At 39.2% G+C, this 17,503-nt stretch overlaps 3 protein-coding genes across 10 annotated transcripts in view; 2 read left to right on the top strand and 1 right to left on the bottom strand.

Moving 5' to 3' along the window:
* The window catches only part of LOC122401495 (serine/threonine-protein kinase tricornered), a 64,823-nt gene extending 57,774 nt beyond the window's left edge, over nt 1-7,049 (top strand). For all 7 annotated transcript variants that reach the window (XM_043403658.1, XM_043403659.1, XM_043403660.1 and 4 more), the window contains 9 exons: nt 1,121-1,197; nt 1,935-2,168; nt 2,371-2,578; nt 2,645-2,762; nt 2,883-3,022; nt 3,126-3,326; nt 3,404-3,556; nt 3,637-3,795; nt 3,880-7,049. In XM_043403658.1, coding sequence (XP_043259593.1) covers nt 1,121-1,197; nt 1,935-2,168; nt 2,371-2,578; nt 2,645-2,762; nt 2,883-3,022; nt 3,126-3,326; nt 3,404-3,556; nt 3,637-3,795; nt 3,880-3,995 — 1,406 coding nt within the window. In that variant the 3' untranslated portion in view covers nt 3,996-7,049. The remainder of the gene's footprint in view (nt 1-1,120; nt 1,198-1,934; nt 2,169-2,370; nt 2,579-2,644; nt 2,763-2,882; nt 3,023-3,125; nt 3,327-3,403; nt 3,557-3,636; nt 3,796-3,879) is intronic.
* Nucleotides 7,050-12,465: 5,416 nt separating this feature from the next.
* On the top strand, nt 12,466-14,756 carry LOC122401467 (28S ribosomal protein S30, mitochondrial). Of its 2 annotated transcripts, XM_043403612.1 has the most exons (5): nt 12,466-13,015; nt 13,193-13,195; nt 13,288-13,883; nt 13,990-14,383; nt 14,475-14,756. In XM_043403612.1, exons 1-5 carry the CDS (start codon nt 12,741-12,743, stop codon nt 14,689-14,691), a joined length of 1,485 nt encoding a protein of 494 aa, XP_043259547.1. In that variant the 5' UTR covers nt 12,466-12,740; the 3' UTR covers nt 14,692-14,756. The 2 variants fall into 2 exon arrangements, with proteins under 2 accessions (XP_043259547.1, XP_043259545.1); XM_043403610.1 differs by having other exon boundaries at nt 12,469-13,195; nt 14,475-14,754.
* On the bottom strand, nt 14,709-17,494 carry LOC122401469 (lysosomal acid glucosylceramidase-like). The gene is made up of 6 exons (XM_043403614.1): nt 16,866-17,494; nt 16,511-16,773; nt 15,497-15,928; nt 15,331-15,410; nt 14,981-15,255; nt 14,709-14,898 (listed from the first exon to the last, which is right to left on the bottom strand). The coding sequence occupies exons 1-6, from the start codon at nt 17,237-17,239 to the stop codon at nt 14,799-14,801; spliced, it is 1,524 nt and encodes a 507-aa protein (XP_043259549.1). The 5' UTR covers nt 17,240-17,494; the 3' UTR covers nt 14,709-14,798.
* Between the last annotated feature and the right edge of the window lie 9 nt (nt 17,495-17,503).

Here is a 17,503-nt window from a genome sequence, read left to right as displayed (position 1 = left end):
GGCCCGCAACGCGACACTTAATCGATTTCCATAAGATTAATAGGCCAGCTATGATTCTGCGTTTTTTCCAGAGACATTAATCGCGTCTACCGGAGTAAGGGATTTTAGTTGCGACAGGTTACCGACATAACGCCCACTTTTTAACAGGTACGGTTAAGAAATTTGCGCTAGACGCGTTCAATCATAATAGAAATGCTATTATAACGAGGTCATTGGATAATTTAATAATGTTCAAGGTGCGGGATAGATAGAGTGTTGTATAAAAGTTGCAAAGTGGATATGTTTCTAAAGACTTCGTATCACCGGTGTAGAAAAAGGAAACTACTTAAAACAAACACGTTGGCAATATCGTTAATGAACAAGTCGACGCGTTGACTGTAAACCATCGGTTCACTCGAAGCCGACGATTTGTCACCGGACACCACCTACGAGTAAATAATGGATAATGAGCGTTTAGAGGAAGAATAAAAATCAGTATGCATTACAGAACTGAATATTTATTCGCGAATGAATAAAATGAGTATCGAGACGTCTCTCCTATTGGACGTTTGTTCTGATTGTAAGAATTGCGTCAAAGTCGAAACGTGTCGAGTACTCAATTGTTTCGATTGCTTCGTCGTCCATCTCGAGCAACGATCGCGTGACGATGATTCATCGGATGATGACACGCAATGACCTCGGGACGATCCTACAACTTTGGCTCGAAAGAATTAGTCGCTCATCGTCTCAACGAGGCCGCGTTATTTTTTCCTTTTAATTGCACGTCGCGTGCTACCACCTTGTAAACACTGTACTTCCGTTCCGTTTCTAACCGACCAACTTCGGGTCCAGTCGAGAGACTGGTTTCCAAACTTTATCGAGAACAACCCCCCCTCAAAAAAAAGTAGGGCAAACATTTCTGATCTCCCAAAAGCTTGAAAGATTCGCTAACTCGAAAGTTTATGTAACGATTCGCGGAGATTAGGTTTGTTTGCCGATGGTGGTGATTCGCGAGACGCGTTTAATTAGATCGAGGGAAGGATTCCAGCGCGGAAGGATCTGTGTCAGTGTCATGGCACAAGACCTCGGTTCTGGAGACTGGTGTGCGACACTCGGTGACCTCCTTTTGCGTGTGTTACAGGGGTGCTGGAGATGGCGGCCACAGAGAGCACGATCCGATTCAGCGGCCATACGTTGGACAAGGCTACAAAGGCCAAGGTGAGCCGAGCTTTTCGCATCTTTATTTCCTCTATTTCTCTCCGTCCTTTTCTTCCCCATCTATTCGTTTCTTTGCATACCCTAGCCCCTCTCTATTCGTTAAGAGAGCATTCTGATCCAGAAGGTAATTGGTTTTTTAAATCCACCGGTAGAAATATTTTCGAGAGCGTATGCTTTCAGAAAATGGTATTAAAAGATCGATTTTCTCGAGGTTCTAGGCTAGAACACCTCCTTAAACGCAACCGTGTCGTAGAAAGATTTCACGTTATCTGGAATTACCACAAAGAGTTCACCAGTTTCGTTGCACGTGTGGGATAATTAAATTAAAAATGCAAGTAGACGATGCTCATAGCCGGTTACCCGCGTATTTAATTTAATTAAATTTCAACGTTCCGTTTATGGTTTAAGCTTTTCTACTAGATGGCTACTATCAACCCCGCTAAGTTTGTCCGCATTCTTCGCGAGCAGGAAAATGTTTGAACAGGCAGGTTCTGCTAGATAAACGGTCCTGAAAAGTTCAACTAGCACATCCGGCACGAAACGCAGCACCCTACTCTTAGCTACCGATAAATTGTTAAAAATTACCTCGATCGAATCAATTTCGTTACGGTAAAATTGAAAATGTCGTCAGCGATCGGGACAGTTAAGCGGGTACAATCGCATATGGGATGCAGTTTTGCCGGAACGATGTACCAAACGGAGCAAATAGAGAGATTTTTGTATGTTTTGTTGGGCAGGTAACGTTGGAGAATTACTACAGTAATCTAATAGCTCAGCATATCGAGCGGAAGCAGAGGCTCGCGAAATTAGAGGAATCGTTGAAAGACGAAGGGCTCTCGGAGCAACAGAAGCAGGAGAAACGGTTGCAGCATGCTCAGAAAGAGACCGAATTCCTTCGGCTGAAGCGCTCTCGACTCGGCGTCGAAGACTTCGAGCCCCTCAAAGTAATTGGCAGGGGCGCTTTCGGAGAGGTAAATTTTTAACAAGAATGCGAGAAATACTCATCGTGCGAACGTTGCTCGACTAGCAAGCTCCGCGCGTCGATTTACGATCGGCCAACACTCTTCTCCCTTAAATGTCCGAATATTTCTCGAGCACCGTTTGAATATCAATTGAACGAGGGCGCAGAAACGCGATAGATGGATGAATAATCGTTGCCGTTGTTTCAAAAAGGTAAGACTCGTGCAGAAGAAGGACACCGGTCACGTGTACGCGATGAAAATTCTGAGAAAAGCCGACATGCTGGAGAAAGAGCAAGTCGCGCACGTCAGAGCGGAAAGGGACGTCCTGGTGGAAGCGGATCATCAATGGGTCGTGAAAATGTACTACAGCTTTCAGGATCCCATAAACCTTTATTTAATCATGGAGTTTCTACCTGGCGGTAAGCTTCAAATTAAACTAGCACGTCTCTCTCGTTGGCTACATCTTAATTCGGTGATCGGTGCAGGTGATATGATGACGTTGCTGATGAAGAAAGATACGCTTTCCGAGGAGTGCACGCAATTTTATATTTCCGAGACTGCGTTAGCGATCGACTCCATTCATAAGCTAGGTTTCATTCATAGGTGAGTACCAGAAAATTGTAAATTGAAAACAAACGGAATACGCGCGGACTTTTCCCCCGGTAGTTAATGAATGAATAACAATAGAGTTACAGGCGTGTATTTTCAATGATTCGTTCGCAGAGATATCAAGCCGGACAACCTGTTGCTGGACGCACGGGGTCACATAAAGCTCTCTGATTTTGGGCTGTGCACGGGTCTGAAGAAGTCTCATAGAACCGATTTCTATAGAGATCTCAGTCAAGCGAAGCCTTCGGATTTCAGTAAGCGTTTGGTTCAGTTTTTTTTTTTTGTTGGTTCGCGCGAACGTTTTACCCTTTGTTCCCGTTGTTTCGATTTCAAAGCGATACTCAACTGTTTGCACAGTGACGTCCTGCGGTAGCGGAAGCGGCGGCGCGATGGATAGCAAAAGAAGGGCCGAAAGCTGGAAAAGGAACAGGAGAGCGCTGGCTCACAGTACAGTAGGAACGCCCGATTACATAGCTCCGGAAGTATTTCTGCAGACTGGTTACGGACCTGCCTGCGACTGCTGGTCCTTGGGCGTGATCATGTACGAAATGCTTATAGGTACTGTATCTCGTTGCCTCGACGACTCCTCGTTCCTCCTCCTTCCTATCGATAATCGTGTGCTGCGTCTGTCTCAGGATATCCTCCGTTCTGTAGCGAAAATCCGCAGGAGACATATAGAAAAGTTATGAATTGGAGGGAGACACTAGTGTTTCCGCCAGAAGTTCCCATCAGCGAGGAAGCTAAAGACACTATAATCAGATTCTGTTGCGAGGCTGACAGAAGATTAGGTCAGTATCTTGATTTGAACAAATATCATATCGCAAATAATTGTAGACATACGTAAATAATCATTGGTTCGAAACGGTAGGCGCTCAAAGGGGCATCGAAGAGCTTAAACTGGCGCCTTTCTTCCGTGGCGTCGATTGGGAACACATCAGGGAAAGGCCGGCCGCCATTCCAGTCGAAGTTCGTTCCATCGACGACACATCCAACTTCGACGAATTTCCTGATGTGAAATTAGAGATACGTAAGTGTCTTCGACTTCGCCTCGAAATAAAGAAAGAGAAGCGTTTGATTCGTAATTGTGACGCGATTGTTTCGCTTGTTACAGCATCCGCGCCGATGCCTCAGGACGGTGAGGTGTCGTACAAGGATTGGGTATTCATTAATTACACGTTCAAACGATTCGAGGGTTTGACGCAGCGAGGCACGCCGACCAAGAAATAGCAACACCCTACTTCGTGCTCGGTTCCAACCGGCAGTCAGCAGCCTGACGCAAATGGAATTCCGGCCTTGGTACATCACCCGCACCCTCCGTTGTCGTCGGTGGCATCGCGGATGGATGGCTGATCCATTCCAGTTTCCGAATACGGTCCAGTCAATCATCGGTGGCGAATCATCCTTACATGTACAGTGGCGTGCAAAAGTACCGTGCCGCAATATTTTTTCTTAACAGGTTTTAAACACGAGGTCGTGCGACGAATTCCGTAATATGCAGAACGTTCGATGGTAAGGTATCTTTGTTGTAACGATGTATATTTATTGATATCGAGACCGGGTGTGGGCAAAAGTATCGGGCCAAGATTTTTTATCAACATAAATTGCCGCTAGATTTCGATACAAACGCAAACTTCGAGCTGTTCAACGTTTACAGGTTATAGTTGTACTTAATACTTTGACCCTTTGCAGAAATCATTTCTGCACACCGAAGCATCGATTCGATAATTTTATTAATTCTTTCAATTTTGCAGTATTTTCGAGATTTGCCAGCTTATTACGCGCCGATTGAACTAACCATTCGTACGTTTCTTGCACTTTTAACCCTTCTTGTGTATCCAAAGCTCCGCTTAACGTTCGATTGGTCGGGTACCCACCAATTCCTTAAAGTCTGTAAGGCTTTTCAAGATGGCGGATCCCTATACGAGTCCTTAGGCAGAGAGTGCATCCCGTAACATAATCTTCCTTCTACCGACCGCCAAACATCCCACATCCTATCGTTTCCAAGTAAGTTTGTTTTATTATTTTTAACGTACGAAACAAAAGATTAGCGGTAAATTGCTAAGAAACCGAGCCAAACGTCGCTTGGACCCGATACTTTTACACGCATAGATTTCCCATCGTTGGTAATATGCGTCGTTACGGTGTTAACAATTGCTCCGACGCGAAGGATTATTTACTCGCGATGGAATTTTAAATACAATATCACAGTTAAGATATATATTACGGAAAAATGACGTAGCCCGATACTTTTGCACGCCACTGTATATATACGTGATTTGACAAGCACCGCGTGCGTACGTATATATTATTAAACGGAAAAGAAAGAAGACGATGAAAACGACGAACATGAACAAGGACGATGGCTGTAAACGTGCAAAAACAAAGTCGTGTCGTTGTTTTGTAAAGAACGAAGAACGGAGTGATCAAGATTTCGGTAATGATCGAGTGCAAAAATTGATGCACATGTGATAAGGAAGAACCGAATCGTTTAGCGTACCGTGTGATCTTGAACGGTCTTCTGCTATGAGAAACGTTTTATTTCAGTTCTGCTGTCGATATTGTTTCCCATCAGATCTTCGAAGCGTAGTATAATAAGCTCTCTGTAGTGAAAATATTAATGGAAGAAAAAAAAAAAAAAAAGAAATAATCGAAGATGGAGCCTCGGTCCCGTGATTCTCGCAGTGCATACAATTTTTGCGTAGAATTCCGTTCGGTGTGTTCTTTCGTCCTTCTAACGAAATACTGGCTCAGCTCTCGTATTCAGCTCTCTTTTCGACGTTGTATTTATAGCTAGTGCTGTGATATGAAATTGTTTGAAAGTTTTGTATACAAATTGCTGTTTTGTCTGTTAACAAATACTGAACTTTACGAATGTTGTATTCTATTCGATTGCCCCTACGTTTGTCCTGAAAATTTAGAAATTTGTTGGTGTAAACGAACGTATTTTATATTATTATATATATTTTTGAGAGCTTTTGTCCGGATATTTGTTATCCCACACGAAATTACACGAAGAACAATCGGCAAATTGTTCTCCGATCGTGTATTTAATCTTCTAGAATTTCTCACTTTTTACGTTGACGATCGTGTCATACATACGAATATTCCGAAATTTGTATCGGCGTATAAGAAACGTTTTAAAAAAAATTTTAATCTTACGCATAATTATGGTTTCGCTGCAAATCAGCCATAATTCGGAGTAACCCAATTACGATATAAGCTTCGTGGCACGAGCTTTTTTGCGTAACTTTTTGTGCTTTGTGGTCTTTTTGTATCAACGTATAATGTATTGTCAAATAAAAATTATTCCAGTTGATTAAATTGGTGACAAAAGGGGAAAAAAGGAAGAAAAACGATTGAGACGCGTAAAAAGTAAGAGGCGTAGAAGGAGAATCATACCGGTACCGGGTCTCTTTCTTACAGAGAAATTTGTGGAAATGTTTTTGTTCGCGTCCGAGTATTATGAATAATCGTCGAGCGTTAAGAGCATCCTAAAGAGCGTGAAAATGGAAAAGAATACACTCGTAAGATTCAGGGCTTCTTCGTTGCCTTATCAAGGTTCCTAACGCGTTACGCGCGCGCGCAGCCCAATCCATAACTTACAAAGCCAAAAGAAGAAAACAGGAAAAAAAAAAAGAAAAAAGGAAAGCAGTCAAATTCGCAACGCTGGGTAAAAATAAACGCATAGGTAATAACGGAAAAACGAAAAAAGAAACGAACGATAATTGAGAAATTGTCGTGGCGATCAAACCGAACTTACATTTGGTACATAACTTTTATATTAATTTCGATTGAAAATGAAATATAGATATTTGAAATTTACACGCACTCTCTGATCCTACTGGGGTTTTTAAACAAAAATTATCTCATACGATTCCGCGTTCTGTTCGATCGCGTAGTCTGTCGTCAGTGTACCGTTGCTTAAAAATAATCGTTCGAACGAATGCCCAGCAGCAATTGGATCGCGCAGAAATTTCCTATGCACGAGAGGACAAGTAGTGCACTGCATGGTCTGTCTTACGTATTCTGTCGAACGATATAGTTTTATTTCGAGTATAGCACCGTGGACGATTTAGCGTTTACATTCTATAGTTTACCGACAGCCAGGGCACCGTGGTAGTAATAGTACTAATCGTAAAAATGCTAGATAACATATAAGGTAACATACAGAGGTACCTACGTACGCGCACGCTCGAGACGTATCGCGTTCCGGCTGATAGTACTTGTATAAAAAAGTTTCGCTCCTTCCTCGTACGATCCGGCGTGTCTCCATTAACGATAGAAAAATAAATAAAACACTACGTAACGACGTTGCTATATGTATATTTAAACGAGAAATTAGTTTCGTACGACTCGATCCGCGAACACTTCCAGCGTTCGAGTATGGAGCACCCCGGGTTTATCGTTTTCTTATTTTAACGGCCTCGATCGATTTACCGACGAAAGCAAAGTATTTTTATAAAATACACCGTGATAGAAATGAAAGCACCCAGTCGAGGAACTGTCTCTCGCGGCAGACACTTGGGTTACGGAAACGGAAGCGTGTATCGTTCGTGCTCCATAGTCGTATTCTCGAAGCGCGGTTATCTTTCCCGCCATACAAAGTAACATGAAAAAGGTTTCGATACTATAACTTAACGATACAGAACGCTTAGGTTTACGGAGTGCCGTTCGCGTCGGCAATTTTTAAGCGAAGGGACGAACTAAACGACGAAAGCAAAACTATTTTCTGCACCGGTTGAAAGGAAACGGAACAAGGGAGGCGGAGAGGAAGAGAAAGTGTGTCCGTGCGAATGAGAGAAAATAAGGGTTGAGAAGCGTAAACGAGGAATACATTGAGCGAGAGAGAGAGAGTGAGAAGATGCGAACAAGTCGATAAACTTAGTAATTTTCTCGTTGTCGAATACAGATATGCTCTGACGTCCAATGCTACCGAGTAAAAAGAAAGAAAACGAAGAGAAACAAAGCGATCGCGACTTATTTATTTAAAAAAAAGAGGATTAAATAAAATGAAACAATAGCCACGAGATGCCTTGGATGCAGCAAGTTTTCGGTGCCCTGGACGCGAACAGTACGTGCACATTAGAGATACGCAACAGGGATAGAACATTTTTAATCCCGTGGAAATTTTCGATGGAAATTCTCGAGGCTCGATGTCCACGAACGAAACGGTCGACCGATGGTGACGATGTATGCGTACATGTGTACTAGCTATTACCGAATCTGTGTAAACGTATTCCGAGAGAAACTCCAATAGATTGTGCAGTTAATCGTCGTCGGTGTACATTGTAAATATTCCCAGGCACCTAAATCGCAGTGCTGATCGAAATCCAGCGACGACTATACAGGGAGACTAGCATCTTCGTCATAGTGTTTTACCGCGTCCCACTTTTAGGGACGTTTTGACCGCATCTCGGGCCCGATGCGACTTTGATGGATGATTGTTTGAAGTAACGATCGAACAAAAATATTTGAAATAGTAACACAAGGCTGCCCGATTAGTTCGTATAGCGTAGACCAGGCATGTTAAAACTCGGTTCAACCCAAGGGCCTTTTTATCGTTTTGAGTGAAAATGTAACGGATCAGGCCGCGCGTTTGACATGCTTGGTACAAAGCGTTTCGTTTTCGCTAAAGTGTCGAGTTTGCTTCTAACTGTAACGCGTCGTTCGCTTCGAACAAAACGGAAGGATAAGAGTCGTTTCCGATCGTCGTTTTAGCTAATCGCTTCGCAAGAATGTGCGCGTGTAATTATTTCAAATATTTACAATAAAAGATACTTCAAACGATGCCCGGCACTGCTTCGATTGGTTAATAAGAGAAACATTTCTACGTACGATCGTTTAATTGGCTACCGATTGCTGCCATCCTCGTCTTTATCATTATTATCATTATAGAAGACCTTTCGCGCTCGAGCGTGGTTCGAACGAGAGAAAATGGTTCTTTTTCCTACTCGTGGACGTTCCATGTTGAGCGTTATTTATTGTTTGTTCGATCGGTGATGCTTTTCGCGGAATAAATGTAAGCAAGGAACTGTTATAGAACCGAAATAAGCCAGATTGTTTCTTCCCTTTCCCTGAACGTTCAAGGGAAAATTTCGGAAACTACAATGTAGATAAATTAAATCTCCAACCGAGATTCATCTCCCCGGACCAAGATGTCTAATTCAACAGGAAATTGTCGATGAGTACGACGAGAAATTCGTTAGGAATTACCAGTTAACAGTTAATATTTTTTCGGTTCTCATAATTGTTTCAAAAACGGGGGTCACATCTATTATTCGAATAAAATTCCGTCTATCTTTGCCTACCGCCTCGAAAATTTGCAACTGTTCTAAACTGTAGTCGGTCGAATTTTGTTCCCGAGTAACGAGTAAAAATTTTAGCTACTTTCGAGAACGAAAAACGAAGATGAGATGACGAGGGCGTTCGGACATTTTCTAGCAAGCTTGCAATTCGATCGAACAATTATCGTCGAGTAATTCAAAATAACAGAAAGGGAAATGAAGAAACACAATGTATAAAGTGAAATATTGCTTTTCACACGCGATATATAATATTGTAATTATAGCGATTGTCGTTAATAAATTGTTTTTTATTTTAACCCTCGCTTGTTTTATTGTACTCGTGGGATCAATCACACTAACCAATATACGGGGTGTTGCAATTTGCAAACAGCTGAGTGAGTAAGGTAGATCACTCCATGGTGCGTCCGGTGGCGACGCACGATCAATTCACTATAAAGAAAGTGTACTTACCAACGTATCTGACAATATTACCACAGACGACGTATACGAGTAGACCTTTCACCTAATGTATTTTTTCGGCCCGTTTCTCTGGGGCCCCGGGACCCCATTACCATTTTCGTGTCACTCGCAACGTTATCAACAGATTTAAAAATTAACACAAGAGGAAGTGAGACAGAAAATGAAATTACATAAATTTTATTAATTTTTAACGGAATGAAAGCTGTACGGTCCAGAATTGGGCATCAATCGATTACTTTCATTGGAGTAACCAATCGATTAAGATTATTTAAAGATTTCAGGATGTACCTCATTGACAACTACACCAAAAATCCTTATTTATTTAAAAAATAATTCGGTATGGCAGTCAGATTGGGTCATCAAAGTCCATAAGGTGGAAGGTCTATTCGTATACCTCGTGTGTATTTCGCATAGCATCAAAAGAAAAACGTTAGCTTGGAATGTTTATTGTATTTCTTTTACAATCGCGATTACTACCTAGGGTAACCTCGACGAGAATTTTTTTTCTCGAAAATGCGTAGGATTTCAAGGATATGTCTATTACCAAAAATGATTCTAATTGACCCCCGCAACCGAAAATAATTTTTCCAGAACGATTTGAAATTTTTTAATATAATATTTATAATCGTTTTAATATTTTTAAAACGTTCCAATTGGCGGACACGAGAATTGTTCTCGCATGTTTCGAGATTAAACCCCTCGATGCTTGAGCTTCTCTTCGTGTGTATTAATATGTGTTTTGTTGGGTGTTGCAATATATTGTTTTGCGATTTTAGTGACGCAGTTTACGTATCTTTGTTAGAATCCTGTATAATTTACTGATAAGAAATGAAAGGTGAAAACTTATACAAAAGAAAGTATCGTATAAAGGACAGAAGATCGAAGAAATGAATACGTGATGTATGACCTTGGTTCTCGTTAGAAATTCAAAGAATCCTTCAGTCACCTGGAATTTAACCATATTTTCATTCCTATTGTTTGCAACAATTATTAATTAACATCAGGCAATAGTTAAATTATGCTCGATAGCGTGGGTTGTATAAATAATTGTTTTTTTCGATATCGAAGATACCCAAAGTCTTCCTTCACTTATTAAAATATATCATTAGATTGACGTGCAAGAAGATATTTCGCGACGAATACATTTTAGAGTCAAAGTAACCTCGTACTTTATGTACTATTTTTACTTTCTCACTGCACTTGCCTGTAGTTGTAGTATTTGTAGTTTTACAGATTCAGTGTTGGCCATATGCTTCTTGCAGGTGTAAAATTTTTGTTTGTTCTCTTACTAATCTATCAAACAAGTTTCTGTTACAGAGCATATTCCTATGGAAGTTTCAGGTTTATAAAAGTAACAATTAAGAATTGTTACAATTTTGTTTGATATTGCTTTGTTCGTGTTTCAGGAAATCATCGTGGGATAAATAGAAGATAAAAGAAAAAATAATGTATTTCATGTATTTTGTTTCAGTTTACTAAGTTTATGTTTTAATAATTTAGATTTATATTTAGATACAATGTAACAGTATGTTTCAGGTAATCTTCGTCGAAGGAAGAATACATTTTCTATGTATTTTCTTAGATGATTAGATAGGTAGGATATAAACGAATTTAGATTTATAGTTAGGCAGGAATTTCGTTCTCTATATTAATCATTATATCAGGCAGGCAATATTTTGGTCCATTTCTCCGTTTTGTTGATGAGAATTTACAGGCAAATTCTTTCTCAAGAAACTCTTTCGTTGGTTGTTTCCTTCGTTGGTTGCATTTTCGTTTGTTTCTTCTTCGATCAACGATTGTTGGTCACAGGTCACAGGTCTTTAGTAATGGAGGGTGGTTGGGAATCGGTTAGGGCGGGTCTCCATTCGCAGCAACCTCCACGTGGTGAGACCTGGATAATACTATTTAGGGTTTTATTAATAATCGTATCACTCTTAGCTGGGTAATGCAATTATTAATTAAAAACTGAATAATATTAGCAAATTGGCTGCGATCCGCCTTGCATAGATCATCATAAATATAGAACTTCTTCACTAGGTTAGTTTTGATTCTCATTGATTCATCAAAGATTCAAGAGTATTTCCACAGACGAGGTATACAGGTGGATCTTTCACCCAATGGATTTTTTTTACCCATTTTTATGGGGTCTCGAAACCCCATTACCATTTTCGTGTCATTCGCAACGTTACCAACAGATTCAGAAATTAATTTTAATCCCTTCCATAGTCAACTCACATGTATTTACGCAAACACTACAGCTGTTTGCCTATCAATACTAATTCAGTGAATAGTTTCTGAACTGACCGCCATCCATGTGAAGAGGCCGCTAAAATCACCTCCGAATTTTCAGGCCGGTATGGCAGTCAGATTGGGCCATGAAAGACCATAAGGTGTAAGGTCTACTCGTATACCTCGTCTGTGATACAGCCACAGCCACAGACAATCTGACTGCTATAATTCGGTGTCATAATTTATGGGCTGATATTCATAACTACTGATTTAATATCAAATCGATCACTAGGGATTAAGTAAAAAGACTTTGTATACTGTAATTAAAGATTTTATTGTGTTATCTAATGTTACAAAAAAACAATGCATATATTTGTCTTACAATATCAAGTGTATCATTGAATTTAAATTCATAATTGCGAATCTGTCCTGTGGATCCACGCTTAATTCAAAAGATATTATTTGAATTTTTATTGCTATTAATTCTTTTCATAGTCCGTTCACTTGATAATACTGATAGGTAATATAAATAATAATCGATATTATTAATACCAAACTTGTGATTTATATTAAATGAGTTTTATAAAATTAGTTCAATGGGTATAAAAAATTCGTAATCTCATTTACTAATAAACATTTAAAGAAAATTTTTTATTGGTCAATGTTGAAAATTGTTGAATGACAATAGAAACGGGTCAGAACATGTCCGCATGCGTAGCCGTATCTACAAATTGGTGTATATATTATGTGCATTTACGACGTTCGTATATTTTTGTACTCTAATTATTAGAGTTTAATATTTCGAGCAAACTATGATAATTTTTGCTGTAGCTTTTAACGATTCATCGGTTTAAATTGTATATAAGTTATGTTAAGATGTTTGGTTGAAATGACAATAGCGTAATACGGTTCCATTTTTGCGTATAACCTCAATATTAATAGCAAAGGTTAATTTGAAGATTTCTTTTATTTCTCAATAATGTTTGCCAAATTTCGAAAGTGTTTATCAAATTATTCTGTAACTATCATAAAGAATCCTATTCGAAAATATGCCGTTCCTGCAGTTACTAAGTCAGATATGACGAAAGAAGTAATTTATCCACCAGTACTAGATCTGTCTCGAAAGGCTAAAAGAAATAGGAAAAAGGAGGTATGGTACAATAAAATTAAAGTGTTAGAAACTGTAGAGGAAAAATTGTATGGAATTAATATGCCACGTTACTATGGTTGGAAATCATTGCAACTGCTTGAAGGGTGCGTTCCTTACAACTCATTATCTCAAGCCCAATACATTACAAGGACTCATGTTGTAGATGATTATCAATTACCTAACTGTTATGATGATTTAATTACATCTGAACAGTTAGATATTATGATCAAAGATCTTAAAAAACCTATAGAGGATGCTCTTACTTTCGAATATTCTTATAGATTGTGAGTATAACGTCTATAAGTATTGTTATAGAATATGAGTAGACGGTGAGTAAATATTATCTAGTAATTTATTCAATTAATATATATTGTAGGAGAGAACTGAAAACCAAGAATATACAAGACAAAAGAAAACTTCAAGTTGATATTACAAATGCAGTCATTTATCAAATCAATAGAATAATATTAGCTACACTGTCTTCGACTATACCGCATTTAATGGAGGCTGAGATAGATTTTGAACCAAGAGTGGAAGCATTTTGGTTTGCAGGTGGCATAGATCCTCCAATTTTAGCAAGGAAAGCAAGACTAAATTCCAAAACAGATAAAGAATTAGTAGATGATCCAATTGATATACCTGTTCAGTATACTGGTTCTCCAGTTTTGCAATTAAGGCATCAGTTTCCTTTGAAAGAAATTATTTCTTTAAGTGATTCTAAAAATCCAGAATGGAATGTTCCTGAATACAAATTGGATCCCAGAGTATTGGGACATACCTATTCATATAAACATGCTGTCAGTGTTCCTGGTTTTTGGCCTGGTGATCCCGCTGAATTTGGTTTATTGTCTTATCATAATTCGAATCATTTATTAAACAGACGTAGTACCTACGATGATAAATTTGACGCGTTAGTCGTGCAAGCTATTTTTGCATCTTACGGTTGGCTTCTATCACAGGCTTGTTATCAAGGTATTTATTAATAAATTTTTCTCATACATGATGTACTTAATGAATGAATTTTGTTCAATTATTAAGTGGCAAAAGAATATTTCTTTTTACATATTTCCAATTTTAGGTTTTTCCACAGTTAATGATATAACATATCCATTAGTATCGCAAAGTATTATAACAGATGGTGAGTTCTGGTCGTTCTGTGTTTACCAATTGAATACCACATTGGTACATTCAGAAAATGCGAATCAAAATCCTTTGCGCAATATATGCTGGGTAACTCAGCCAGAAAAGTTGTTTGATTCGACGGAAGATGAGAAAATTCACGGTTTTAACGAAAGTGTTTTAAGAAACTTGGTAAAGTTCTATATTAATACGCCCGAAGAAAGAATGGGGGTAAATATGAAGCCATATTTAGGGGAATCTGTAAAACATATTGCTGATATTTCGGACAACGATCGGAGAACGTGGTTAGAGCAGTCTTTTAAACATCTCATGTCTAACAGACAGAGACATTTGTACGTAACCACATGCATTCGTAACTAGTGATTTGTCTCTATTTAAACACTTTCATCAGTTATTGTATAAATTTTTAATTTATTTTTATAGCAAAATACCCGAAATAGCAAATTGGCAGAAAATTTATATAATCGATTACAATACTCGACCTATAGATAAGAAACGTGATCCATGGCAGTTTGGTTACCGACCTATGAAACGAAGATTGGACGATCATTTACCGATTTATATACCGAGATGTTTAAGAGAAAATCCAAAGAAAAGAAGTGTAGGACGTTGGGCAAAAACGTATTATCCGGATGCATAAAATATTCAGTCGATGTAAATATATAATAATTAAATACAATTGGATTTATTTCATTTTATTTAAACATATTCCGGTTGACGCAGCGTATAGATCGAAAATAATTTTTTTTATTGGTATATCACAGTGTTCATAGAATGTGGAGATAGTTCTAAGCGAAGAGTACCCCTATATAAATCCTTTAGAATCACAGATTTCGAAGAATTGTTCCTAGGACATAAAACCAAAACTCACTCGTAATAGGTATCGCCACAGCGGGTTTAAATGCAATATTAAAAATAATTTGTATTACCTGTTGCATAGCACGACAACAACTTCTTCCAAAGTCGTTGTAAAGGCTGTAGATTTAATACTGTCGGTATCGGTGATAGAAACTCTAACAGAACCTCTATCAACAAATCTACTAAAATGTTTAATTGCATAATACAAGGGTAGCTTATAAAATTCGTCCCTGTCTGAATTCACAATAATAGCTGCATCGTTGCTGTTGTTGAGCCAGCTTGGACCGCCTGCTTCGTTAAGAGCTAAATTCCAATCTAGCCATCCAATTGACCAATGATTCATGTACTTGAAATAAATTTTGTTTTTTCATTAGAAATTATCCAACATGCTCGTAGTCAAATCAAGATAATAATGTTTTACCTCTATTATACTTAAAGCGTAACTTTCGCCTCGATTCCACGTATCTGGCACGGCATTTGGTGTCCTCCATGATACCGGAGCTTCCCAAATACGGAATACAATTTTTATACGGTAACTTGTACTTTGAACATACGCAATTTTCGAGCATTCTACCCGAATATCTTACCTACGGATGCTTCGGTCATGAGAAGTACTTTATCCGGAAATAAATCGTGGATCGCGTCCAATACAGTCGCAGGAGCAATGCTATCTTTATAGAAATGTACAGCCGTTCCAGCGGTGTACTTCGATCCGTTCTTTTCGCTAAGTATTGGTTCGACAAACCGGGGCAATACGTGTCTGTTATCGTCCAGTGCCAAAATCAACGTTCCATTGTGTATCGACGACGCCAGAGTTGGACCCAGGAACTTAGAGACCCAATCAGCCATACTTTCAGGTGTCCATCCCATAGTGGTAAGGGGAAAAATGGGTTCAATGGCATTTAGCGGTTCGTTACCCGTTGTAATTGCCCACATGTCAATCCCGTTCTTCTTATATTCGTCCAGAAACTTTAACAAGTAATTAGCCCAGAGTTGATAATATTCGTTCTTCAAAAACCCTAAACGATCGATAGAAGATTGGCGATGAATAGCAAACGAGAATTAAAATTCGCTTTATTTCTTCTACTTTCTTTAATACATGGTGTTTGGCCACCCCTGGGAAACATTTTAATGGGGGATTCTAGAGGCAAAATTGATGGAGGCTTCGTTAAAAAGTTATTAACAATTAAATTCAAAAATTTCAAATCGTTCTGGAAAAATTATTTTCGGTTGCGGAGGTCAATTATAATCATTTTTGGTGAATAGACATACCCCCGAATTCCTACCCACTTTCTAGACAAAAATTCGAGGTGTGAAACTTTTAACCGAAAAAAAAAAATTTCAAATCGTTTTGGAAAAATTATTTTCGGTTGCGGAGGTCAATTACAATCATTTTTGGTGAATAGACATACCTCCGAAATCTTGTGCATTTTCGAGAAAAAAAGTTCAGTACGGGTGGTACTTTAAACGTTAATAACTTTTAAACGAAGCCTCCATTAACAAATTGGTATTCTTGATTTTCGTCGTATTTTGGCCTGTAGAATATCCCATTAAAATTTTTCCCAGGGTTGGCCGAACACCCTGTATAACGTTATATTTACCACCATCGAGTTTGTTAACAGTTTTCATCCATGGTGGAGCCGACCATGCGGCACCGACGAATCTTACTTCCGGGTTTAGTTCGAGAGCCATTCTGGCGTAAGGTATTTTGTAGTCGTAATCTTCTGGCGCCAGCGCGAAGTGTTCCAACGACGTGTCGTTGGCATAATCGTCGTACGTGTAACCCCTCGTTGAGAAATCGGTACTGGCTATCGGAATGCGACCTAACGTGTATCTGCTTCCTGATTCCGGATCGTAACACGCGCTGCAAACAATCAAACAAGCTTATTAAACAAGATCAGAAATCGACAAGCGTCCGAATATTAAAGTTAGCCAGTCTAGATGCTGGTTAATTACCGAATCAGTTGTTCTTGAGTTGCACGGCTGAGACTTTTTATGTTTATGCCAGCAGAATCGGTGAAGGCAGCTCCAAACCCAAAAATCGTTTGATACCTCTTCTTCGTATCTACGATTAAGGTCTCGTCAGGGGAAGATTCGTGGTAGGTGTTGAACTCTGCCTTCAACATTTTCATTCTGAGACCCTCCTTGTTTGTCACGTACCAATAAGAAGTTCCTTTTTCCGGGATTTTCGGATCGTTGTTCGGTGTATCGTCGCAATAGGTTGCATTGCAGATGCACGCTACTATGTCGGTACCATCAAAGTAAGGTACACAGTCCTTCGCGTTACCTGCCGCGAAGAAGACGGCAGCAATTGCAAATGTCTTCCACATGATTCGAACGTTCGATGGCTTCCGGTCGAATTACAGCGAAAAATGTTGAAGTCAAGCGGTGGCTGAATTTTTAAATAGTCGATTTGTGCATAATTCTGAGCGTGATAGGAGAGACGTGGCTGTACGCTGTCACCTTAGTCACAAGCGCGATACTTATATCAGACACTCGAAGAAAACTTTACGTTCACCGAGCTAGATAAAATACATGACAGGTTTTGACATTGTTTATGCGGTAATGCACAGTTTGAATTATTTTCAAAACTA

Source organism: Colletes gigas, unplaced genomic scaffold (genome assembly GCF_013123115.1).
Source record: "Colletes gigas isolate AHSC1104 unplaced genomic scaffold, ASM1312311v1 Colletes_gigas_Sc00025, whole genome shotgun sequence".
Lineage (NCBI taxonomy): Eukaryota > Metazoa > Arthropoda > Insecta > Hymenoptera > Colletidae > Colletes > Colletes gigas.
The sequence above is the reverse complement of the archived record's forward strand: the minus strand, read 5'-3'. Positions and strand labels throughout refer to the sequence as shown.